Source organism: Schistocerca piceifrons, chromosome 3 (genome assembly GCF_021461385.2).
Source record: "Schistocerca piceifrons isolate TAMUIC-IGC-003096 chromosome 3, iqSchPice1.1, whole genome shotgun sequence".
Classification (NCBI taxonomy): domain Eukaryota; kingdom Metazoa; phylum Arthropoda; class Insecta; order Orthoptera; family Acrididae; genus Schistocerca; species Schistocerca piceifrons.
Window position 1 is genome coordinate 650,487,586 of NC_060140.1, and position 27,241 is coordinate 650,514,826.

The 27,241-nt window shown below is 41.5% G+C and overlaps 1 protein-coding gene across 1 annotated transcript in view; it reads right to left on the minus strand.

Moving 5' to 3' along the window:
* The window catches only part of LOC124788943 (glutamate receptor ionotropic, NMDA 2B-like), a 441,442-nt gene that overhangs the window by 138,518 nt on the left and 275,683 nt on the right, over nucleotides 1–27,241 (minus strand). The window contains exon 5 of the mRNA XM_047256229.1: nucleotides 8,490–8,628. Within this exon, the coding sequence (XP_047112185.1) occupies nucleotides 8,490–8,628 (139 nt within the window). The remainder of the gene's footprint in view (nucleotides 1–8,489; nucleotides 8,629–27,241) is intronic.

The window sequence follows — 27,241 nt, forward strand, 5'->3', positions numbered from 1 at the left end:
GGAGTAATCGAGAATTATTGTGAAGGTGGTTGGATGAATCCTCTGCCAGGCACTTAAGTGTGATTTGCAGAGTATCCATGTAGATGTAGATGTAGAACTGTGTTCAGGTTCCTATCAATGACCTGCAAGACGTGTACCGCTAGCAGTTTTGGAGCTCTTCCAGCTGCTTCGTAGTAACTTACGTTTGTTTTTAATACGTTATGTTATGAAACTCTTTAGCTGTATTGACGGAATCTAAACAGGGGTCTCCGTCGGTTTCTCTGTTGTTTTTCCTTATCGTGTCCTCAAGCTACGATTGCCTCACGAGATTCTTATATTCATCGTGGAATTATGGGCGAACTTGAGGGGACCGGAGCAGATGTGATGTGTTACAGGTGCTAAATCCTTTTGTATTCCGATCCGCTGAGTCCCCTATCTCTCTAGAACGCTTATACCCAACAGGTAAAGTAATCCAGAATATTGAGGAGCCGGCCGCTGTGGCCGAGCGGTTCTGGGCTCTTCAGTCCTGCACCGCTCGATTGCTACGGTCGCAGGTTCGAATCCTGCCTCGGGCATGGATGTATGTGATGTCCTTAGGTTAGTTAGGTTTAAGTAGTTCTACGTCTAGGAGACTGATGACCTCAGATGTTAAGTCCCATAATGCTTAGAGCCATTTGAACCATTTTTAATATTGAGGACGCCATTCTCAGGCTACGAAAGCTGGGAAAGGAGGCTTCTTTCTGCAGTGTACCAGGGTACATGGGTATTGCGGGGAACGAAAGGGAGGATGTAACAGCCAAGGAGACACGTCGAGATCTTCAGTTAGTTCAGTGTGCCGCTCCCTCCGGATGCTATCGCCTCGCTGTTGAGGTGCAGAGTCATGCGTCGATGGGAGAGAGTGTGGCTGGAAGTGACGGACAATAAGCTTCGTCTAGTAACGGTCGCAACGTAACCGTGATGTACCTCCTTCCACCCATGCAGGCGCGATGAGGTCCTCCTTACTCGCCTTCGCGTAGGACACAGCCGCATGACGCACGGGTTCCTGCTCAGGCTGGTGGACCCTACGATGTGTGGTACTTCTGGCGTAGGCTACAGATCACTGTACGTCATATCAGTCTAATGACTGCGTTTTACTTTCAATGCTAGAGGGTAGCGGCAGATTGGTCGTCTGATCTGCCCTCTATTCTGACGCTCAGACCAACGTGGTGAGAGATCTAAGGTTTTGTGATAAGTCCAACCTGTTTCCTAAAATGATAGGGGAATGTTCCTACTGCATTGCCAGGGTGACTGGCTCACCCAAACTTTTTCCGCTTAAGTGGACAGCCAAGGACATTTCCCTGTGCCGTTATTTTAGTTCATCTGTCGTCTTACTTGAGTTCAATGCTAGATGCAACACCTTTCACCCTTTTTTCGTTGTTGTACGGCGTGTAACATAGAGCAGCTGTGTAGGTTAACACGACTGAGGTTGTAAATATTTGTGAGAGTACTTTTGTAGGTTTACTCCCTTATGACGTTTTTCGCCACTTCATTCATATTCGTTTCTTTTAATATTTATAAGGGCGCTGATATCCCCCTCGTTCTGCGCCCTTAACACACACACAGACACACACACACACAAACACACACACACACACACACGAAAAAAAAGCGCGCCCGCAGTAGCCCCATCATACCGTCTTCCAAGGCAAAACACGGCAATAGTTTGAAGCCAGTAAGTCAAAAGACACACAAAAGTACCATACTCAAAGTTTCCACATAAATATATTTGCTTCATTAGGATCAATTTGAGCTCACCAAGGGCCTCTCTTTTATACAACTTTGGGCTAGCTCTACTGTTTCGTGCGAAACCTCTTCGGACCAACCACTTATGACATATTCAAACGCAACACTCGGCTATAAATTCATAAGTGACTGATCAGAATTTCACGTTTGTACACAGCAACGCCATTGCGAATTCTTTTCAGCTTGACACATCAGCAGTTAAAGAGAGGATTAAAACGAAAACAGATGGGAATGTAGTCAACGATCAGTTTGGGATCAGCTCAGGGAAAAAATCGCGGGAAGCAATATTGACACTGCGTCAAATTTTGGAAAAAGAGATGAGAAATAAACAGGGAAAAGTATACAGCATTTATTGACCTAGAAAGGTATCTGAAATGGTCAGATTACTTACAGTAATGTTGTTTAAAAAACATTCTCACAGTACATCTTCACCAGAAGGACAGGCGAGTAGTTCTGATTACATATAAAAATTGAAATACGCGAGCTCGAAGAAGCTCCACGAAATTGTTTCAGTATTCCACTAATCAGATAATCAATTTCAGGAGAAGAATTTCAGTTTCCGCTTCTTGCTCCCACTAACAGCACATCCCTGCGAAGTTCTGCTTCCTGTTTTCAAGGCAAAGACTTGTCGTTAAAGGAAAGTCACTAGCCCTTAAGGGTAGCTGCATAGTAGGCCTGAACCACAACTCAGTTGCAAGGATTACTGCCCCATGATCCCCAGGTTGTAAAACTCCCCAGACGCTGGAAACCAACTGTGTCACCCACAACGAACAAGACTACGTGCCTATGCGCGGTGCAGGAATGATACGTTGTAGTACTTTGTCAGTGGCTCAATTCATTCCTAAAATGACAAAAATTAAAGATCTGCAGTTGTTGAGAATCTATCGTTCTCTCCTGATAACCTCTTTGACGACTTCAAGTCCACCTATACGATTTCAGTTAACACATAATTGCCACTGGACAATTATCGGCAGTATGTGGAATTGTAGCTTACGGCACCAAAACAGCTTGAGGCATCGTGCCATTTTCTATAGTGACACTTTAATTCGGGTTTTCGACATACTAGTAGATATACAGATTTTCCAGTTTACAACTAAGTAATATTCAATTAGACGACGATTAGTTTGGCATCAGGAAAGGTAAAGGTACCAGAGAGGCAGTTCTCACGTTGTGCTTCATAGTGGGAGAAAGGCTGAAGGAAAATCAAGACACGATCGTAGCATTCATCGACCTACAAAAAGTGTTCGACAGTGTAAAATGGTGTAATAAGTTTAAAATTCTGAATGAAATAGGAGTAAGCTATAGGGAAAGACAGGCAGTATGCAGTATGTACAAGAACCAAGAGAGAACAGTAAAGAGAAAGACCAAGAAGGAAGTGCTCGCCTTAAAACGGTTGTAAGGGAGGGACACAGTTTTTCGTCCCCTACTGTTCAGCCTCTAAATTGAAGAAGCGAAGACTGAAATAAAATAAAGGTCCAAGAGTGAGACTACAATTCAAGGTGAAATATATCAATGATAAGGTTCGCTGACGAGATTGCTATTCTCAGTGAATGTGAAGGCGAATTACCGGATCTGTTGGATAGAATGAACAGTCTAATGAGTACAGAATGTGGACGGGGAGTAAACCAGAGAAGGACAAGGTAATGTGATGTAACAGAAATGAGAATAACGAGAAACTTAACATCCAAATTGGTGATCACGAAGTAGACGAAGTTAAGGAATTCTCTTATCTTGGAAGCAAAATTATCCATGACAGACGAAGAAAAGAGGACATAAGTGAAGTTTTTTTTAAAAAAACTGCTTGCTGAACAACAACAAAACTAAATACACGTAGTAAGTGCCGCATGTCCCGGCTGCAGGAGCAGTCCGTTGCTGCAAGCTTCCGATGTGCTTCTCATAGTCGTTCCGCCTGCTGATCCCAGAGAAAGTCATAATATAGTCATGCGGTTGGTCCGCTAGTTGTACAGGCCTCGTTGCGCGGTCTCATGCATACTTTACATGTCCGGAAGTGAGGTCTGCTCCACACTCGGTGTGCTTCAATGGAATAGGGCCCCTGGGAGTGCTTCAGTTCAATTGCGGAAAGGCTAACAAATTCATTGCGCGATTTTAACATGTACTTTGCTATTGCTGAACTTGTTTAGGAGTGGCAGTTGGAAATTAGTGACTGAGCTCGTTTCTAAAAAGACTGCACCGCTTGGAACGGGAAAAGGAAAGAAGGTTTAACGCTTTTCGACGAGGAAGTCATTAGGGACAAAAGTGGGTTTGTTATTTCCTCAATTGAACCACCACTCCATTAACCCGAAGCGATCCAGAAAAAGTCTTCAGAAAAAAATAATTGAATAGCAATATGTGCATCTGAACCCTACTCCGTCTGTAGCAATAAATTAACAACGTTTGTTTATTACAGTTTAGATCCCCCTCCCTTGAACTCTGATTTCCCTACAATGGAGGCAAATTAAAATTGTTTCTCTTTCCTAGCCAATTTGATAAAATTTTCTTCCGGATAAGTATTACAATCCTTTTTAACAAACCCGCTAAACTCTAATCTCCTTTTGCATTACCTGGCAATAAAATGAAATGACAGAGGCGAACTTTGAACATATCGAAACAAAAGAAAACAATTCTTGTAGTTGTGGTACAAAGAAATGCTGAAGACTTCTAAATGCAGTGTAGTGCTACAATTTCCACTGAAATTGTCAGTTATACATTTACTCACGAAATATAATAAAACTAAAAAAAAATTATCGATTCATATTTATCCTAACCTGTCCAAAGCATTTGATTATACGAACCGTGACACCATTCAGGAAAATCTTGTTTGATGGAATTACCTGTATTAGAAACAACCAAAGGAATGAAACAAGTTCTGTGGAGAACCTCTTCATTCCGTAGGTATAAGTCCATATAATTTGCAACATCCCATAGCACCACAACTAAAGCTTTTCGATCCTCTTCTTTTCCGGTTTTCCCTCCAATCCATAATCCATTGCCTTGATACGCTGTGCTCGAAACGTACGTTCTCAGAAATTTGTTTTTATGTTCGATTACGTAAGGGACTATCATAGAGTGAAAATGGTAAGCAGACCGAGACTGAGTCGTTATGGCTTTAGTGCGCAGCTTTACTGAATCTCCTGTTTATTAGGGTTCAGTTTTTCGGTCGGTAAAAATGGAACCCTTATAGTATCACGTTGTTGTCCGTCTGGATGTCTGTCTGTCTGTGCTGCGCGGTTTGAGGCGCCATGTCACAGATTGCGTGGCCTTCCCCGCGGGAGGTTCGGGTCCTCCCTCGGGCATGGGTGTGTGTGTGTGTGTGTGTTGTTCTTAGCATAAGTTAGTTTACGTTAGTTTAAATAATGTGTACGTCTAGGGACAGACGACCTCAGCAGTTTGGTCCCTTAGGATTTCACACATATTTGAACATTTGTCTGTCTGTCTGTCCGTTCGACTTTAGAAACCATTCTTTTCAGGAACAGCTAGACGTAGCTAGATGAAATTTATGTCACATACTGATTTGTATGGTCCCTTGGCGGCATAATAAACGTCAGCTTTTAAGTCAGTGCAATCAAAAGATGCAGCCATATTTTGATACTATGAACTCACTCATCGAAACCTGTAGGGTACTTCCCGTCGCACTAGGGTCATAAAATTTCGCAAGAAGTAAGGTTTCACAGAAGTAAAGGAAAAAATCAGAAAATTGTTAGTTTGTAATTATATCACAAAAAAATACACTCCTGGAAATTGAAATAAGAACACCGTGAATTCATTGTCCCAGGAAGGGGAAACTTTATTGACACATTCCTGGGGTCAGATACATCACATGATCACACTGACAGAACCACAGGCACATAGACACACGCAACAGAGCATGCACAATGTCGGCACTAGTACAGTGTATATCCACCTTTCGCAGCAATGCAGGCTGCTATTCTCCCATGGAGACGATCGTAGAGATGCTGGATGTAGTCCTGTGGAACGGCTTGCCATGCCATTTCCACCTGGCGCCTCAGTTGGACCAGCGTTCGTGCTGGACGTGCAGACCGCGTGAGACGACGCTTCATCCAGTCCCAAACATGCCCAATGGGGGACAGATCCGGAGATCTTGCTGGCCAGGGTAGTCGACTTACACCTTCTAGAGCACGTTGGGTGGCACGGGATATATGCGGACGTGCATTGTCCTGTTGGAACAGCAAGTTCCCTTGCCGGTCTAGGAATGGTAGAACGATGGGTTCGATGACGGTTTGGATGTACCGTGCACTATTCAGTGTCCCCTCGAAGATCACCAGTGGTGTACGGCCAGTGTAGGAGATCGCTCCCCACACCATGATGCCGGGTGTCGGCCCTGTGTGCCTCGGTCGTATGCAGTCCTGATTGTGGCGCTCACCTGCACGGCACCAAACACGCATACGACCATCATTGGCACCAAGGCAGAAGCGACTCTCATCGCTGAAGACGACACGTCTCCATTCGTCCCTCCATTCACGCCTGTCGCGACACCACTGGAGGCGGGCTGCACGATGTTGGGGCGTGAGCGGAAGACGGCCTAACGGTGTGCGGGACCGTAGCCCAGCTTCATGGAGACGGTTGCGAATGGTCCTCGCCGATACCCCAGGAGCAACAGTGTCCCTAATTTGCTGGGAAGTGGCGGTGCGGTCCCCTACGGCACTGCGTAGGATCCTACGGTCTTGGCGTGCATCCGTGCGTCGCTGCGGTCCGGTCCCAGGTCGACGGGCACGTGCACCTTCCGCCGACCACTGGCGACAACATCGATGTACTGTGGAGACCTCACGCCCCACGTGTTGAGCAATTCGGCGGTACGTCCACCCGGCCTCCCGTATGCCCACTATAGGCCCTCGCTCAAAGTCCGTCAACTGCACATACGGTTCACGTCCACGCTGTCGCGGCATGCTACCAGTGTTAAAGACTGCGATGGAGCTCCGTATGCCACGGCAAACTGGCTGACACTGACGGCGGCGGTCCACAAATGCTGCGCAGCTAGCGCCATTCGACGGCCAACACCGCGGTTCCTGGTGTGTCCGCTGTGCCGTGCGTGTGATCATTGCTTGTACAGCCCTCTCGCAGTGTCCGGAGCAAGTATGGTGGGTCTGACACACCGGTGTCAATGTGTTCTTCTTTCCATTTCCAGGAGTGTATATTTCTTTTATCACTTGTTTTTCGACGTCTAACTTGGAACTGAAACAGTCAGTAGTTCTGCATTCAGGCGAACTGGGTCGCAATGGTAAAAGTCAAAGTTCGGGAAAGGAATGGCTTTATCGCTCATTTGACGCGTTTCGGAATTTATTCAGTCTCAGATAACCAGAAGCGATTACTGCAAGTAGATAAGGCATATCAAGGTGTATGTGAAACAAACATTCACAGACTAATCTAGATGCAGTAAACGTTCTTGGATATCTGATAATGGATAAATTCTGCAACGCCTCACATGAGTTATAAAGAAATTCCTTACCTGATGTTTCACCTTTACCACTACCAGCCAGTCAGCCTGAATGGAGAACTGCTGATTATTACGATAATGCTCGCCTGCTTCTTGCATGACTTTATGCCAGTTTATATTATTGTAATAAAACATTATCGAAAATCTTTGAATCCGTGGGACCAATAACTTGCCAGTATCAATGCTCATAACAGGCATAAATCGTCGAGATCCTCGATTCAGGGGATGGATGAACTGCCTGTATACATAATTCAGTTTGTACAGAGCCCTTAGTGCGCGAGTCCTAGTCGCACAAGAGCAGTTTTTCGAATAGCATGTATTTCTCCTCTATGCAGAATAAGAGATTTATTGTTAGTGAGGGAAGCGTGGCAGCTGATTGCTAAGCTTTTATGTTTCCATTCTCATTCTTAGGTTTTGGATACTTCTTTGCATTGATGCGTACAATACAGTTTTAAAAATGATTCATCAAAATTCAGAGGATTAATTATTTACGTGAACTGAGGGAAAACATGGGATGAATCGTAAATTAAGCGTAGTGACTAAAGGTTCACTTCACTGCAAGTTGTAACTTCATGTGGTTGACGCTAGTTGTCTCACTGGTGAAGCTAGGTCGCTCGCCCAGTTACAGGATTCACGTGTCTGAAAGTAATGAACATTTGGCTTTTTCCTCTAGTGCGAGAACATGCTGAATATTTCATTTTTGTTCAGAGGCAGCACCGCCGCATTGACAGCTGAATTTAAGACTTCTTAACAATGAGTTATCTTATGGGTGGACTGGCGGTAAGGGACGCACGGATCTCGCAATTCACCTCTGGTCTCCATAGTCGCTCTGGTCTCAGGGGATGTGATTTTTGTTTTGGTTGGTCTGTGAAAGATTCCGTATATGTGCTTTCCCTTCCAATAACTTTGGATGAACTGCGACACCATGAAACAACAGCGATGGTTACGGTAGCTCCAAACATACTCCCAAAAGTATAAAACGGGTATGACTGTCTTCTGCATATTTAACGAGCATTTGTGAAAGGTATATGACAATTTCAATCCCAAAAGTAATTGTAAAAAGTAATGCACGATTACATGTGGAAGCATGCAGAATATATAAATTTATAAAATCGGTTGGTTCTTTCAAAAATAAAGCTTATGTACCTCTATGAGTAAGTTACAATTTACCGAAGTCTCTATCTTCATTCGTGTAGAATACATAGCTTTGCCTTAACACCAGCTTCTTAGACAACCACTTCCAATAAGAAGTGTTGTTGCGTTTGATGGCACTCACCTCTTCCCAGACGAGCTGCTTGCTGACTCCGGGCCGCAGATTCATGATCTTCAGCTCGGCCGCCTTTAGAACGCCCTCCGGCGTGAATTCTATGTTGGGCTTGCCCTGTTCCCCTTCGACGCTTACGTTGCGGAGGTACCTGGAGACAAACGAAAGAGAGCGCATTATTGACGGATGCTTGGCATTAGCGAAGTCTGACCCGCCAGCAAGAAGATGTACTACTGGGTTCTAGGGCTTCAAGAGTCATACGTCTCTTACTTTAGTTCCTATTATTTTTTTGTAGCTCGGTGGCTGACTGAGTAAGTGTCAAACTACAAATGAAATGTTCAGCGTTCAAACTTCACCGGATGTAGGATAATTTCTGTGCGTTATCAAAGTTTTCATCTCAGGCAGTGAATTGTTAATGTCAAAAATGCCAATTCGCACCATCATTAACAGTTCACATTAAGTGCACCATATCTACCGCTACCAAGTTCTTTCGTAACGTGACAGGCAGTTGATGGGTGCTGTGGACTTGAGCGGTTTTTGATTTGAGGAAACGTGCGTTTTCCTGCAGGCAGTGATTCATTGGAGTCGAGTGGAAGGCAGTTATAATGTAGAACAGTCGTGTTATTATATATATATATATATATATATATATATATATATGATTGCTTAATACAAAGCAAGCAAGACTGACATTTCTTAAATTACACATATATATGTCTGTTTATTATTGTTATTTTCCTTTCCGGTTTGGCAAACTAAGGGCCACTTGCCAGCTTTTAAATAACTTTTCTCTAAATCCTTTTTTACTCAGTGGATCCAGCTTGTTGCTGACTTTTTATTCCTCAAATGTCTAAAGGTCTTTTTGGTTAATCTGCAGCATGTCCTTGCACACAAATGTCCAAAAGCTACTATTCTTACTTATCCATTATTTTTGAAATGTTTTCTGTCTTACGATAAATTTCATCGTTAATAAGTAATTTCCGATCTTCCATAGTTTAAAGCTGGCTTAATATTTTCCTCATAAATCGCCTTTGAGGTATTTCTGATTTCTCTTAATTAGATTTTAATGCACTTGAATATAGGCGTTCTGGTTCACTAATGTATCCTAATGACTATTGTATTTTTTGACAGGTATTTTTTATTGTGTAAATCTTTAGTTATACCATACGCCCTTCCCATTTTATGTATCCCGCAATAACAGCGTTTTGAAGACGATCATTTTGGATTATCTCCCAAACATATTTAAATTTTTTAACTTTATTTAGTTGGCCAATATATATTTTCAGAAATTTCCACGCACTTTTAATGTTTGTTGAAAATTTTTTCTACAGTAATTCTTAAGCTAGTCCTACTATCTCTTTCTTCCGAAAGTTTAATTTGTATTGTACCAGATACTACTTTTGCAGAAAAGTACAGCAAGGTTATCTACAAATAAGAAGCAGTTTATTCCAAAATTTTTGTTACCACAAACAACCCTTTTGAGTGAAATACATTCATTTAGTTTTTCAGTTAAAATCACCACTATTTTCCTAAAATATAATTAAAAAGAATTAGTACAGGTCACCATCTTCCAGTATATGTGTGTTTATTTCGAAGGGCCGAGATATTTCTTCCATAAATCCCACTTTCGATACTATGTCTATAATTGATTGACGAATTAGATTTGTTAATTTAGACTTTTCGTTCAATTATTAGGTTATTTATGTATAACTTCTCTGTCAACAGAATGAAAGGTATTTTTGAAATGAATAAACGTTACCACAATATCTTTTGCATTCAGTCACTGGTGGCGATAGACTGACTTCGGATTAAACATTTGTTCAGAACATGATCTGTCCACCCTAAAACCACCTTGATATACACCTAAATGACTGTCCAGTGTTATTCTTACTTTATTTACTAGAATCTTAGAAAATAATTTATGCAGATGGTGGCAAAAAATATCTTTTCAGTTGTTAACGTCTTATTTATGGCCTTCCTTATGTGGAAGATATATCAAGGTTACCTTCCACTGTCCTAGGATCTTTTTCTGTTTTCCAGAATTCTTCAAAGATCAATTTTACCTAATTTTTTAGTTTTTATATCAACCATTTCAGAAGTTCCGCTAGATTTACTACTCCACTAGAATTACTGTTTTTCAGGGTTTAATTACTTCTCCAACTTCTTTGACAGTCGGAGGCAAAAACGTGTTCCAGATGTTCTTGGGTGTTTGAGAATAACAGCTTTTGGATTGACTCTGGACAATTAAGAAGCTGATCAAAACGTTTTCCAAATATTTCACCATTTTCACTGTTGCTTACGCCACATTTGCCATTTTTATTTATGAAACAGATGCTTGGGATTTGGTATCGTTTAAGTCTGCCTTTAAATGGCTAATAAAAATTGTAGGTATCACATTCTGAAAAGTTTTGCTCAATTTCTGGTAGTTTCCTCTTGACAAAATCTCATTTAGTGCTTCTAAATATTGTTATTTCCTTTCTTTAATGTTTAAATTCATCATAGAGTTCAATTTTTTGTGTGGATATCCACTTTTTACATCCTTTCCCTTACCATCATCAATATTTCATTTCATAATATTTTATTTTAATTTTTTAGTGACTCAAACATTATCTGTACAGAAATATTAATTTATTTAGCTAAATATTGAGATAAGAATTCATTTAAGTAATCAATGTTTTGTTACTTTAATTTCTTCTTGATATTATCGAAATGATTCTTTTATTTTACGCTAGTAAGTGTGAATTACTTATTATTTGTTTTTACGACCTTCTTTGTAATGTATCAGATTGAAATTTAACCTTAATTTTGGAGGAATAGTGATCAGAAAGAAGTTCACCCTTCCTTATTACTTTCATATTCATATAAGTTATTCCTTAGTATTTTTTTGTCTATAAACAACAACACGATCTGTTTGCAATAGTTTGGAGATATTTCGTATCCTGGATTTTCTTGGGATCTCCCTGAAGAAGGTCAAAATTATTTTCGGGTGAAAGCTTTCACACAGCCTCACCAGTTGCGTACTGTTTGTATCAGTTCTTTTGTGGGCTAGGTAACGACCTATTCCTAAGTTTCTTTTCTCTGCCTTTTTACCACAGAAGTAACCCAAAAGCAACATAGTGTTCATTTTCGGTATTTTCGTTTTCTCGGTTTCTGAATGATCCAAGAAACTTTTTTTCTTTCCACATTGTTCTTCTTGTCGTCATTTCACCGTGCATGGCAATTAACAAATGTGTAGTTTTAGTTTCTGCATTTATTCGATAGGCTAGATAGTTGTTCTGAGGAATCTACTTCTATATTTACATAGATACCCTGCATTTCAAAATTAAGTACTGGGCAGAGACTCAGTTCCGTTACGTTGCTACTTATATTAACATACAATTATGTATGGAATCGCTCTCATTATTCTGATTTCTGGTTTCCTTTAAGGATTCTGTAGTTACAAGTATCTTATTCTGCAGTTACAGTAAAGTTGCCTCAGTGCTTTGTATGGTGTCTGTTCCCTTGTGAATCTGATGATACATTTTGGAAACGCGTCAATAAAAAGAGAGGTTACAAAAATACCTGTGGCTATTTCACTATTATCGTAGCGTCCATAGTAGCTATTCCCATACTCCCATCTAGTATCAACATGATCGCACACTTCATTCGCTATTTTACATCTAAAATGCAAGTAGATTGTTTAGAAGTTTCTCGTACAACTAGAATATTGCTTAAATGTGTGTGATGCCTATCAGAAAGGACTAACAGGGGATATTAAACGCATACAAAGAAGGGCAGCACGTTTAGTCGCAGATTTGTTTGACCCTTGGGAGAGCGTCATTGAGATGCTGAGAAAGAAACTGAACTGGCAGAGGCTCGTCGATAGGCAAAAACATCCCGTGAAAGACAACATACAAAATTTCGAGAACCAGCTATGTGAGGAATTTAGTAATGTGATACAACCCCTACGTGTCGCTTTCGTAGAGGTCGGCAAGCCGTGATTAGATTAATTACAGCTCGCACAGAGGCGTTTAATGTATCATTCTTCCCCAGCTCCATACGCAAAAAGAGCAGGAGGAGGCTATAATAACTGCTGCAGTGGGAGCACCCTCTGGCTGTGGGACACTTTTATTCAAGAGTTATAAATTATGTACATAACAATCACGAAAGAATTCACCTTTTTATTCTATCGTTACTTGAGAATTAATCTGTAATTTCAGTAACGCACTGCTACTTAATCAAGGTGGAGATGTGGAAGTAGGAAAAATATATGGCACATCTACTGCGCTTCCTGCAGCAGTTGGAGAAACCTTCCTTCTTCGATAAAAGATTAGTAAATAAACCATTGTACGTATTCTCCACATCTCCGAATATCGTAGGTACATCATTACAGCGGAGTCTGGAGTTTGGAGTGGATGATCAGTTTCTCTGATAAGCATAAATGGAAACAATTATTTCAGATCTTTATATCAAAACTTGCATTACTAACGCTTAGAAGAGACTTCCTTTCTATCAGCGTCTTGTTGAACGAAATGTGTGTAAATGGAATACCTTCCTTATGTTTCATGTGTCAGTCCAACTGATAGGAAGAATAAGCCGCGAGATTTTAAAAAAATGTGAAGCTCTTTTCAAAAGCTGTGCAATTATAAAAGTTCTTTACTTTCAGTTAGTTCAGTTACCGCTGCTTTTAAACTTTAATATCAGTCTTCTGTTCCGGTACGAGACCAGTGGAGTTAATAATTCGGAAAAATATGTGCACCTGCACATTCCATAAGGGACTCTAAGACTCTGTTGCCGCCACAATGTGCAACGGAAGTCGTTAACATCTGAAATCGATATGCCGCCAATATTTGCAGAATCTGATGCTATTCTCGTTACCTGTAGTATAGCTGCATATTGGGCCGGTGTATGCGTGCCTGCAGCTTGTATTTCACTCCCTATTACATTTGAAGATAAAATGACAGAAAATTATTAAATTCTTGAGAGTCAAAGGCGGTATATACTCTTTCAGTTGGTTACTAGCCAAATCCATTACTTTTGTTTCTATTCTGAATCTACAGATGTACTCTGCAAGCCACCGTATGGTATTTGGCGCAGGATATTATACACCACTACTAGTCAGTTCCCTTATTATTCTTTTCGCAAATCTACATCTACATCATACTTCGCAAGCCACCTAATGGTGTGTGGCGGAGGGTACTTTCGGTACCACTATCTGATCCCCTCCAAACCTGTTCCACTCGCGAATAGTGCATGGGAGGAATGATTGTCGGTAAGCCTCTGTATTGGCTCTAATTTCTCGAATTTTCTCCCCGTGGTCAATATGCGAGATTAAACTACAGGTGACTGTTGTGAACAATTCGCACTCGGGATGGCTAATAGCGACAATTTTCGTGTGGTTTTGGCGAAACTGAAATATTGTATCACGTTCCTAGCTTTATGTGTGGTAATCTGTCCATTTGTTGTATGCATAAAGATATCAATATTAATATTTCAAGAGATAGTAGGTGAGATTTGAATAATAATCTGGTTATTGACAATTTCTGAAACGTAACCGGAAATTCATGCTGAAAAGGTCTCCAATTATAGGTTTAAAAGAAAGAATTTTGGTGGATGAAGGTGGGGAGTGGACGACTTCCTGACGTAACAACAGTTCACTGCTACCTCTGTCGCACCATAATACCTTTAGATGCATTCTACTTTTAGAGCTGCGTGTCAATGCACCTAGCCAGTTTACAATAAATTTCATAATTGGAGCTTGTGTTACTAGGAGTCACATGATCAGGAACAGATCTCCCTGTGCATGAAATACCAAATGTTCATGCAAATTGTGTAATAAGCAGAGCCATGTTCTGCAAACGTTTGTATTTTCACCATATGGTCATACTTGTATATTATTTTCTATGTTTATTATTCTCTATTTTTTAATTTATTGTAGTAGCTGTTATTGACAAGCTACAAGTCATCTAGTAGCTATAAAAAGATGTAAATACTTAAATAATAGTTTGAGAGGATGGAAATTTGATTCTTGAAGGTTTAGACGAAGTCTTTATGTGTCCCGACTGACACAACTGAAAGTAACTACAAATTAAATTCCATTGCCAACTACACCCTACATACGTCGAAAGAAGATTGAGGTGGGGACGTACAGTATAATAAACTCTTCTTACTCCCTAATCGCGTTACTCGTAGTACGTCAACCTTCAACAGGGGAAATATTCGTAAAAGCAAAGATGCCCTGACAACAACGATACACATGAAGCAGAGAAGTATTTGGGACTGACAAGGGGACGACATGGCAGTCGCATTATCCTAATTTTTGATGTTTATAGTATGTGAAGTTAAGAACTCAAATATTGATCCCCGAAAATAGTTCGATGCAGTTCTCAAAAGTTTTTGAGAAAACCAACTTTGAAGTTGTCCGATCGTCTGTAGTACGTTAAAGCAAGATCAATTTTTCGCGACAGCCGAGTGACTTTGGTTAGAAAACTCGCTTAACATGTGTGTGCTATCAGTTCGATCCTCAGATCTAACACAATTGTAAACAAAGGTACATTTTCCACAAACATTCCCATGAAGCTTAAAATACATTAGGATTATTAAAGGTGAGTAATTAAGAATTTATATTTGCAACGAAAACTGGATTTCTTGAGTGTGACACGTAATTAGGAATAAGACATGTTTCATAAGTTAGCAATTAGGAATGTATTAATTAGCATGTATACTATGAAATTTTATTTAGAAGAGGTAGGTACTCGATGTGAATGGGATAAAACTAAAAAGCTAATGACCGAAACCAGATTCGAAACAGCAACTACAAGTCTCGAGCGCTACTGATTATTTCCATCTCTATTTACTTTAAACTTCAGAGAACTGCTTGTAAAACATGCATCAGCCGGGAATCGAAACTAAAACCCCTACGTGCCCTGCGATGACTCTACTAGACATGGCCTGTCAAGAAAAATCTACCTTGCATATTAAAGACGATCGGCAAATTCGAAAGCTGCTTTTGTCGATAATTTTTGAGGACTGGATAAAACTGTCTTGGGGGAATGAAATGTTAGTTCTAAACTTTACGTAACATAAATTTATAAAAGAAAATAAAAAATCCGAGTGCCTTGTGATCCCCTTGTGAGACACACGTGTGGTATGCTCTGTTTTTTTTTTTTTATGGATGATCTGGGAATACGATGACAACTTCTGTTGTCTGAAACACAGGTAGAGTTCTTTGTGTAGTTGGACAATTGTCTGCACAACGTGGGACGGAGAGGACAGGTTATCGCCACGTCAGTTGGCCCATGCTGTCAGCTGTACGATTGGTAACGTAAATGTTCCTTATTCTTGAAATGTTTGAAAAGGCCTTCAGTCTACCCCGTATTTGATAAGAGTGAGTAAATGCCAGTTGTTCGGATACGAATTAACTATCGCTATAGTGTTGCCGTAAGCAGCTTTATAGGAAGTACATGGTGCTGTGTTCGGGAGTGCTACACGTTTCACGGATCCAGTATCTTCCCTAATCATTTCTAGTATTTGCGTTAATTATCAACCTAAATTAAAGCTACATTTTGGGCTTATTACGGTACCGGAATTTCCATTAGTTCGGTTTCACGTGTTACCCGTATTTTAAAAGACCGAGCTGTGTACATTACACACACAGGTGTGTCCTTGCAGCGAATAACCTAAGTTTGTCGGTGCTGGAAACGCACAGCATAGACTCGGAAAGATTTTTCTTTCACAGGCATTATTCCCGGGTCGAAGGCAAATTTCTGTGCCTAACGTTCCGTTTTCCAACGCTGGAGACATCATCAGGGGCTGCTCATAATGAGTAAATCATCAAGGACACAAATACCGGCCATGCAACTCTGCACAACATAGACAGTCCGTCGCACATACTCACAGGTCCGACAAAAAAGATTTTCACTGCATAATTCTGTAGGTGAATACGGATGAAAGCTAATTCTTTTCAAAGAATTACTTTAGCGTATTCAGATAATGCTGAGTTCAAGTGTGTGCAGTAAAGTTATTCTAGATACAAGTTTCAACAAGTCATTTGTTTGAGACACAGTAGAGTCTCTGCATTTTACATTGTGTAGTTCGATGCAATGTGCCTTCGCACCGAACTATACAGACACTGTAAAACACAGAGCACTGCCCTGCTGTGTCTCAGGGGAAACCAACGCAGTCTGACGAGCAAAAACAATGTCTCTCCCTGTGCGGCAATCATATGATTTATACGCAAACACCATGAGACGTAGACACTAGGACATATGGAATTTTGGGTCTGACTGTGAGTCGTACACGGATAGCCAAAGTGGTTAAGGCAACCTCTCGCGTGAAGCAGGAATTCCGAGTTCGAAACCGGGCTCCGCACAAATTTTCGTATCCTGCTAGTAAATCGTATAGGCTGTGCACGGTCTCATTCACAGTTTGCGAATACATTTCATAACTATTTGTTTGAATTTAAAATACAAGCTTAGCAAAATAGTCAGCAGGAGCTAACTTACAAAGTTCCGAAGTTAATGGGTAAAAATAAGTTTACGTCTACAACAAATCTTTTATTAAAAAGGCAAAAAATGTGACAGTCAAAGGAAAGATATTGTTGATGGAGGGAACTGTTGTCCCATTATCACGTTAAATCATAATTTTCTTTACTTCTTTTCACAACGCCGTCTTCTTTGTGGAAATGTTTGTCGACGGGAACACCCTCCTGTGGCTGTTGGGCGGTATATGCAAGAGAGTCTCCCTTCTTGTAAGCGTTTGCCGTTGCCGTCCACCTCTCCTCCACTCTCGTCTCCTCTGTCCTATTTTGCAAACATATTACATGTCGCAATTCAATACTGTTGGATATTATTTATTAGAGGCGTAAAAGTCAAAAACAAGTAAACTCGGGAAGGTTAAAAGTTGTTATCTTTTACCAAATACCAGTCGCATATTCCTGTTTTGATCTGAAAGCTCTTGGATCATTTTAACTCAGATAATCAACTATTTGAGAATAGTTAGTATTCTACTATTCAGGAAAGATCAAGTAGGTAATAAAGTTATTATTTCGCTTTAATTTAAATGCATAACATCAAACTCAAGGGTTTTAATTTAGACATCATCTATGAGATGTTACTGTTTCTTCCTACTTATGATCCACTGGTAACCTTCATTATTTTACTCATTCTCAATCACTGCGGTGCTTCTGAAAAGGTTTAGTATCACGATATCACAATAACATCATTCATGTTGTTAATTACTTTCCCTTTCTACCTTCAAATTTTCCAGTTACAATTAAAATCGAAATTATTCTCACATTACGTGTCAGTTACTGCTCCATTACAGCTATCGCGAAACTTCACGTATCGACTCTCACTCATAAATCGAGAAGATTGACTGTGAGCCACTCATATTGATAAAATGCGCTTGCGATCAAACCAAAACACAATACGTCAAAGTTGCAGTGACCTTTGAATGTTTGTGTAGACACTAAAGAGCTCGGCTTGGTAGATGTGATACTTACTATCTATGGGAATCGATTGTTCACTGTTCTGCCTATTCAGCTGATCATCCAAAATCACACATGTGTAAGAAATCATCTGTCATCTGTTCAAGGTTCTCGTCCGGTAACCAAAACGTATAATGTTGGGTATTCCAGTGTGACCTATCTGAATGTTTTCGCAGCTCGTCGAGTCTACGGGAAGATCAGGGCTCAAAACCCTAATCTGATATCGAGATTCATGTTTTCTTTGGATTCCCTTGGTCGCTTCAGCAAATAAAGGCGTCTGTGCTCATAGAAGGTGCGGCTAAGTTTCCACTCCAAACTAAGCTTGCACTCAGTCCGTCGTCGGTGGGTCGTTAAAACCGAATCTCCCTGGCTTTAGTGAATTGAACAGGCGACGTTATTCAGCTACATCATTACCCTGAGAATCACTGTAAAGTACATGGCACATTATAATTTCCCCGTTTTACATTCACAACAGAGGCTTACTCCGACAATTATTCTTCCTACGTGCCTTTCGCCAGGCATCAATTAGTGATACCAGAAGTACATTCCGTCACACACCGTTAGGTCAATACGATGTAGAAGTAGACTTGTGAGACTGAAAAAGTAGTAGACTACAAGCACTTCAGCGAAATGTTATTTCGCGATTTTCTCTTACTGTGGGAGGGGGGACTAAACGTAGGGATCTGAAGGACATACATTTCGCTATGAAAACTGGTCCTCAACGTTTTCACGATATAAAAGGAACCCTTCTGAAAGTGTTCGACAGCCGTGATCTGTCGATATTCCTGTATATCTGTCTATCTCCCTCTCCAACTCTCCCCTCTCTCCAATCGAACATAAGAAAATTTCGTACCATGCATTGCACAGCCTTGATGTCTCTTGTTAGTTACAAATTTTGTGGAACTTACTTACTTCTATAGCACTCGAATATACGCCGCACAGGTGCTTTGTACTTTTAAGTAATCCCTTTCGAAGACATCTACATCCACATCTACAAACTGCCGTTTCCCAGTGTCCCACTAACATGTCGAAGCCAACCATTAATTATACTTACAACTGAGCTTGCGTGACATTCCTCTTCTTACGCTTATTTCTCGCATCTATTCGCATTACTTGAATGTCTTTTCATCGTTTAATCGTCTCGTCGAAAGCAAATACGCTTTATATGTTTCGTGCAGTTCACATATTTTCCAATTTTGTACAATACATTCACATCAGAGTTCGGTTGCGGTCACTGTCAGTTACTATAGCGTCACGGATTATCTTGCGGTCCAGGCTTCTGCTAAGTTTACCCCTGACCGTTTGCCAGTGTGTCACAAGAGGTAGGCCGCGATTCAGCGCAGCTGGTATTAGTATGGATTGGCAGGTTCCTTTTATTGGCGCGAGAGCTGAGGACAATAAGGCGGTGCAATATCCAGCGACGGGCGCGCGGGGTGAGAATGCCAATAACAGTGTATCATCCGAGCCGGGCAACCGTACGAGTGCGCAAGGCACGCGTTAAGTAACGTGTCAGCGGGTCGCAGCTGGCCCAGCTGCAGGGCTCCGGGGTTGACTGCAATGCGTTAGAGACGGTACTGAAGTAAGCAAACCGAACACAAATTAGTCAGCACCAGCATACATCACACTAACACCGTGTCTCTGTCCTTGATAATGGTCTCACAAGTGTCTGCAGGTATGCCATACTTAAGGGGAGGTTTACTGTCTTTTGGTTCAAAAACTTGATTTTTTTAAAAATTGCATTTTTGGATCCATATAAGCGTTTAGAATCGCACCCCCCCTGAAACGATTTTTCCGAATACGGAACGGAAACGTTTGTTATTCGCGGTTGAACAAAAAAATGCACCTGCCTGAAATCGGCCTTTTTCACGCATCAGTTTTTTTTTCTTTCGGAGGACATACGGCTTGGGAGGAAACACACAAAATTCAAATGAAAGTTTGAACGCGTGTGTTTGGAAGTTAGTCCCCAAGCATTTGCATTCTGGTGCGAAGACTGTGGAGATTACGACTTTCCTGGCAGTGAGCAGCTTCAACGAAGGGTATTCGGAACTTTTGAAGACCATGACGACGATGGACGTCACCCTGGGACTCTATTCGACGCAGTTCGCCAAGCATTCGGGCGACCACCGGATTCAAGCGGGCGAAAACCGCTTGTCACCGGCCGTACGAGCGGCTCTGGAGCAGCGCAGGATGGCCCAAATCGAGCAGAACGCCCTCTATGAGGAAGAGGAACGAGTAGTTTATGGACCCGGAATAGCAAATTGATCATACGTTGCATAATATTGCACTAAATGTAGTCAAAACTTCAAACGCGTTTTTCTCGAAATGAGGTTTTTTTTATCGCGCGGTATCGTAACTTCAAATATACTTAACCGATTGGCATGATTCTTTGTTTCAGACGAAACTAACTAAATTGTCTAGGAGTTGTACCACTTAAATTCCAATCCATCAACTATAAATATTTTTACTTGGCCGACGAAATCGAAAAATCGATGAAAAATACCGTATTTTTTCAAATGGCCGCCATTTTGTTTCCTATGGTCCAAATAACTTAAGCGAGGTACAACTCCTAAAGAATCTTATATACTTCGCTAAAGTCAGTTTTGATTTCAGACGAGCCGGCTGACCTGTGACATACCGCACGTGGAGGTCTACATCGAATTCTTGTTTCGTTCCGACGGCGCTTCGGCCTTTGCTCTTTGACATGTCCGGTCGAAAAAATTCCAGTTTGTAGAGCAAATATCAATGAATAAATGTGACATTGATATCTATAACACATTCCCAGGAAAAAATTCTCAAAGATCATTCTTTTTTCGGGCCAAAGATAGTAAACCTCCCCTTAACTGAAGCCGCTCACTGATGATTTCATTCCGTAGAGGTACTAAATCGATTGACACGTTTCAATAGCTGTTATAAATAAACACAAACATTTTTTGGCGTTATAACCAGTTGATTTAGCAGACCAATAAAATCTTATGACGACGGCCGTGTGTTCATCCAACATACAATGTATGCATTCATCCCTGTTAACATAGCGGTTGTCATCTTGGACGATGGAGATGTCAACAGCCCATTCATAATGAAGATGCAGAAGAAACGACGACACATAGTAACAGAAAAGGTGAAGTAAACTTTCTGGTTAATGTTTACAGTAACCAGAGTGGCTGCGCCCCAGGCACGTTAGGGAAAATCGTCCTAAATCATCACAGTACCACCTTCGGCCTGAAATACGCCAGTAATTATCATGGGGAAGGTTCAAGCCCAGGGGAAAAGGAGATAGGCCACCTGCACATCTGGTGATATCATTACGGGATCTAAGCAGTGGGTTATCAACGCCGTTATGAGACAAAATGGGCGTTCGATCAAGTCAGTGACAAGGTAAAGGGAGCATCAGTTTACACTTACATTGTCATGTTACTCTTACTAGAGATATTTCGAGGTCACATCCCCACCCCTCGCCCTGGGAAACTGATCATTGTCACACACGGGAGTCCCCACATCACTACCGAACGAGGTGGCGCAGTGGTTAGCACACTGGACTCTCATTCGGGAGGACGACGGTTCAAACCTCTCGATCGGCCATCCTAATTTAGGTGTTCCGTGATTTCCCTAAATCGCTTCATGCAAATGTCGAGATGGTTCCTTTGAAAGGGCACTGTCAGCTTGCTCACCATCCTCCCCTAACCCCCTGGGACCGATGACCTCGCTGTTTGGTCTCTTCCCCCAAATCAACCAACCAAACAACCCACACCTCTTAGGCAAATGTGCGAGATGTATTCTAGATCATAATGTAACTCGATACTGGTCACATGATATAAAATTTGTGTGAAAACGCTGGACCTGTAAGTGCACAATGGAAAGATGAAAAAGCCCGTCCTCCTCTTCCCCCCTACCCCTGGGCTCTCCGCTTTATCGTCCCTTAAAACTAGTTAAACTGCATAGGCCTCTTCATCTGTCTGTGCAATATGGAGAGAGGTTAAGGTTCGTTAGAAACAAATTATTACTAACAATAATTCTATAGTGAAAGGATTTGTAAATAATAACAGTGATGTAAGAAATTAACCAACGTTTTACTGTTAACAATTTATTTAACAATGAAACACTTTATACTAATTTTTTATTGTTCCTTAACAGTTCTGTCTTTTATTTAGAAAGCTGTTTGTTTCTAATGAAAATGCACACACAGTGGCCTTTTTACAAATCTATTTTTTTCTTGTATTAATAATCTGCAAAGCTGTTTCTTAATTCTTTTGTTCATGTGTTTACACAGTCATTTTTCTCTTAGTTATATACATTGGTTTTAATTTGCAAAGTAATTTTTCCTGTTGACAGTGCAGGATGTAAATATTTTCAACATTTCGCGGCTCTATCTGCAACTGTATAAATATTAATTTTAATTTTAAAAATCAGCAGCCTCAGTTGCACAAGTTACCTAGTTTTACCTAGGTTTCAGTCGGAATAACCCAAACTTCTTCAGAATAAAAGTAACTACCGTTTGTCCATAGTGGACATCGTCAAGCTAAAACTACAAATCCTTAAATTATCGTCAGACTGTAAAAACTTATCTGAAACTGCCTCTGCCCGACTTCGCTACCGCGATGCAGCAGCCACGAGCGCTGTACTGAAACTGACCAGTAATTAGCTAGCGATGAGTCAAGTCCAACCATATCAGTTTTAGAACTCGTCATATTTCATTAAGTAAACAATGTCATTTTTCTTGTCTTTTCTATAATACGTAGGAACTGTGTCGTCCATCTTGGGTGTCATTATGGGCTTCAGCAGAGCCACATTAAATCCGTCTAGCCGTAAATAATTCTCCCAGGGACCCATAAAAAACCTGTAGAAATCACGACAGTTTTTGTGTTCACTCACGTTCTCATAAAACACTAGAACGACTATATTGCTGGAAAAAATTAGTACACGTGGACCGACACCCATTTCGATCCGGTGACGGCATACGCCATCTAGGTGATGTTCTATTAATGGTTTAAACAACGTCCACCAGCAGATAGCGTAGTTGCACAGCTTCCAGAACCAATCATTGTCTATCACAGCCAGAAAGCTCAGTATTGTGCTAACGTGTGAAGGAAGCAGGCACCCACACCACGGAGATGCACGTGCACTTCCTAGAGCCAAATGAGTGAGTTTGGAAAGGGTCAAATTGTGGCTATCTGAGTGGAGCCATAGTCCTTTCACAGAATTGCTACACAAGTTGGATGTGCTGCGTCACTTGTGCGACGATGCTAGTATCAGTGATCAATTGAACATTTTCACACCCGTAGACGAGGTTCTGGATTTTCACGTAGCACAGACACCCGCCAGGATCGTCGATTGTAAGGGCAGCAGTGGCAGATCGTGAAACTACCACGGCACAGGTAGGAGGGCTTGAGTGCACAGACGTGTCAACACGAACTGTTGCGAATCGGTTATTAGCGGTGGGACTACGGGCACGCACACCTCTAGCCCGTCTTCCACTCACGTCACAGCATCGATGTGCAAGGCTCGACTGGTGTCGTCAGAGAATCGCTTGGAAAATGGAATGGCACGCTGTAGTCTTCAGCGATGAAAAAAGATTCTGTCTGCACGCAAGTGTTAGTCGTTTGCATGTACGATGTAGACCTAGTGAGAGATGTCTCGTAGAATGCAACTGTCCAAGACACACTTGCTGCTCACCAAGCATTGTGGTCTGGTGTGTGATAACCTACAACTCTCGTGTTTCTGGAAGGAACGCTAGCCAGCGCTCGGTATGTGCAGAATATTGTTAGTCCCTTTCTTTTGCCGTTACTGCAGTAGGTAGGTGATATGGTGCTCCAACAGGATAACGCTCGCCCACACACTGCCTGTGAAACTCTATGTGCTCTGGAAGACGTGCAGTAACTTCCCTGGCCAGCAATATCTCTGAACTTGTCTCCAGTCGAGCATGAGGGAGATATGATGGGCCGAGAAGTGACTCGTAAGACTAGCCAACCAACAACTGTTACAGAAATAAGTGAACAGGTCGAGAAGGAGCGGCATAACGTATCTCAGAACATATACGCCATCTACACGATTGGCAGGATATCAAGAGTCAATGCCTGCATTGCCATCTGTGACAGCTACACCAAGTGCTAATATGGGTATTCCAGTATGGGTCAATACCTGGTACCTCAGCTTGTTCTATGGATCAGTAAATGTAATCATTTCATGTACTACACATACACTGTTGTAACAATAAATATTGAGTGGTAAATGACTAAACTATCGAAAACCGCCGCTGTGGAATGGCGTGTGTTTGAATTCGTGAGGGACCAAACTGTTGATGTCTTCGGTCCCTTGACTTACACACTACTAAACTAACTTATGCTAAGAACAGCACACACACACTCATGCCAGAGGGAGGACTCGAACCTCTGGTGGAAGGCGCCGCGCAATCCGTGTTATGGCACCTCAAACCACGCGGCCACTCCACGCGGCGCTGTGGAGTGGTGCGTCAAGTTCTGTCCTGGTCTCGAATCTAAACGAAACTCTGGTCGATCGTAACGAAAGTTTTTTGGCTGCCCCTTTAGTGTACCCGAAGTTTTGATCGTGTTTTACAAAGGGCAACGTCGATTGTGTAGTTGTTATAGTGTTTTATCATGACGCAGTCCTAAACGCAGAATGATTTAACTGAGATTGGAACTGGGTGCGGAAGCCTACTAACCTGTATCTATTACATTCCTTGTCCTCTTACAGCTGAGCATAATCGTACCCCGACAACAGATGCTTTCAGCTGTCTTTCGAGAACTATTTCACCTGTTGCATGACTGTGGCCTCTCCCTCTGTTTCCTCTGCTATGTATCGACTGTAGCTTTGTGTTGCCTGATGTGGCAATGGATACGAACCACGCTTTCTGTAAAATGTGTGATCATTCGGAACGAATGGAAACTTTTCTGAGAGTTTTCTTCGTTGTACAGATGATATGTAAGGGGTCAATTTGACTAAAAGACAGGTTCGGTCGACAGGTCACATTCTAAGACATCAATACATCGTCTGTTTGGTAAAAGAAAACATGTGTGGGCGGCCAAAATTGTGGAAGGAGACAAAGACTTGATTACAGTAACCAAGTACAAATAGATGTAGTTTGTAGTACGTAGTTACGTAGAGAGAGAGAAGCTTACGCGGAATAAAGAAGTGTTGAGAACTGTTACACTCCAGTCTTAGGATTGTAAGCATCAGCAAAAACAACTTAACGTGAATGAACGACCAAGAATGGTTGTAGTTTGTGGGTCAGGTATGTGTGTATGTGTGTGTGTGTGTGTGTGTGTGTGTGTGTGTGTGTGTGTGTGTGTGTGTGTGCGTGTGTGCGTCTTTGAGATTGAGACTACACTGCAACAAGCGTTAGTGAATGTTTTAAGTCTGTCCTATTCGTGAAAAAATGGAATGTACTCTTCATGATAAGCAATTAGAAACCAGTAACCAGTGTAGTGTCGTTAAGTCCAGTGTGCTATGAAAAGTGTGAACGTATACATTTCTGGTTACAGTGATGATTCTGATTAAATGTGACTACGTTCCTGTTAAGGGAGTGTTGTTTTTGTGTTACGATTGCATTGATGGTCTTCCCTCTGAAACAATTCTTAGAGACTTAGGCAGAAAAGTTTACAACTTTAAAAGCGGTCTCCTTCACGTACAGTCAGATCGACCTCTACCAAAACACCTGACCGAATGAATCTCACTTCAAGACCCCTACTCTCCACCTAGTGTATGTGCAATGTCTTCTCGCTGAACATTCAGCCACCTGCTGGACACACGCAAGACGCAACTTCCAATCAAAAAAATTTCCAATAAAATTTAAGCTCCCACCATAGTGTCCCAGAGAGAAGAACCTATCAGATTCGCTCCCGCCTAAGTCAAAAAGTGCGCCCAAAACCACACCTCCAGCGACACCACGGTGTCAGACTTCCTCTCATCAAAGAGTTTAGATAAATACCAAGCATGTTATTCTGTGTTGCTTACCTATTCACCAGAGTCTCGCAAAGATGCTATCGGGCCCCTGAGACCTCTGCCGCTTGCATTCCTCCGTCCCGGGTCAGACTCAAAAATAGCATTAACTGACTGCAAAACGTCCAACCCCCGCTACTGAAGTTAAAGTTAATGCCCAAGCTCCAACCCCTCACTGTCAGTATTATCTGCTCTTGCGTCTGAGAGAAAGACTGGATTGCCGGTGTGGCCAAGCAAAACAAAACACTGAAATTCCTGGTGCCTGCAAGGCCCTTGGCGGCCGCCCACACATCGACTGACACCGACTGCATGTTCCCCAGGCCTCAATGGTGTGGCGCAGCTGGCTATCTGCCGGAGCCAGAATCACTTTTCAATTCGTCCCGCATAACGAAGACGAGGGAAACAAAATGCTGGGCCAGAAAGCTAACCCTGCGTAACAAATTAGGGTGGATTTATTTTTTCAAATTTCGTGTTTCTTCAAGTACACGCTCTAGTTTCTCTTCCTTTTGTTTTAAGAAAAATTATAAGACCTATTTTGTTGAAACTCAAGACGAGGAACCCATGCCGCAATGGCCGAGAAGTTGCGTCATCTCACTATTTCTTATTTATTACTGCTTATGCGTGTACTTGACTGCGATCATGAGCGTGGCTATCATTAGGGTGGACCTTATGTCCACTTCCACATGATTGCTCTGCAGCTCCCAATTAAGTGCCTGGCGGAGGGTTTAGCCAACCATATTGGATAAAAATGTCAAGTCGTTTGAGAATCCCCGTTCCAATTTCTTTCACTTTTTTAGGTGTTTAGATAGTGTGACGAATTTTATTACAATTAATTGATGTTAACCCATACCGCAACGGACTTAAATATTCAAATAAGACATATGCACCGAAAAACGTGTGTGCATTTTCTATTGGAATAAACAATCGAATTCGACCTGTATACGTATGTTTTACTAATATGCTTAATTACATTTAAGAAGTAGGAACTGAAGTACTACTACGCAACAGAAGATACAAAAGGTCTAACTGCAGCATAAATCAGTATCAGTTTGAACATAATTTTCTTTTCAGTGCCTTTTTTTTCACAATCAAGGTATTGTCTCCAATTTTCTTACACATCGCAAAATTAATAGCTTTTGTTCTTCACCGGTTGTTAATAGCCATGGAAATCTTGCAGTAACTTCAATCCTCTTTCCACGGTGTCGTATATCACCTTAAGATTTTACGTTACCTCTTTGGCACTGCGGTAGGAAGTACATGAGTCTCAAGAAAAAAGAACGTTATAAGAAATCTAAATACATGCTTAACTTCTAGAATCACCGTCACCAAGGTAATTCACATATCG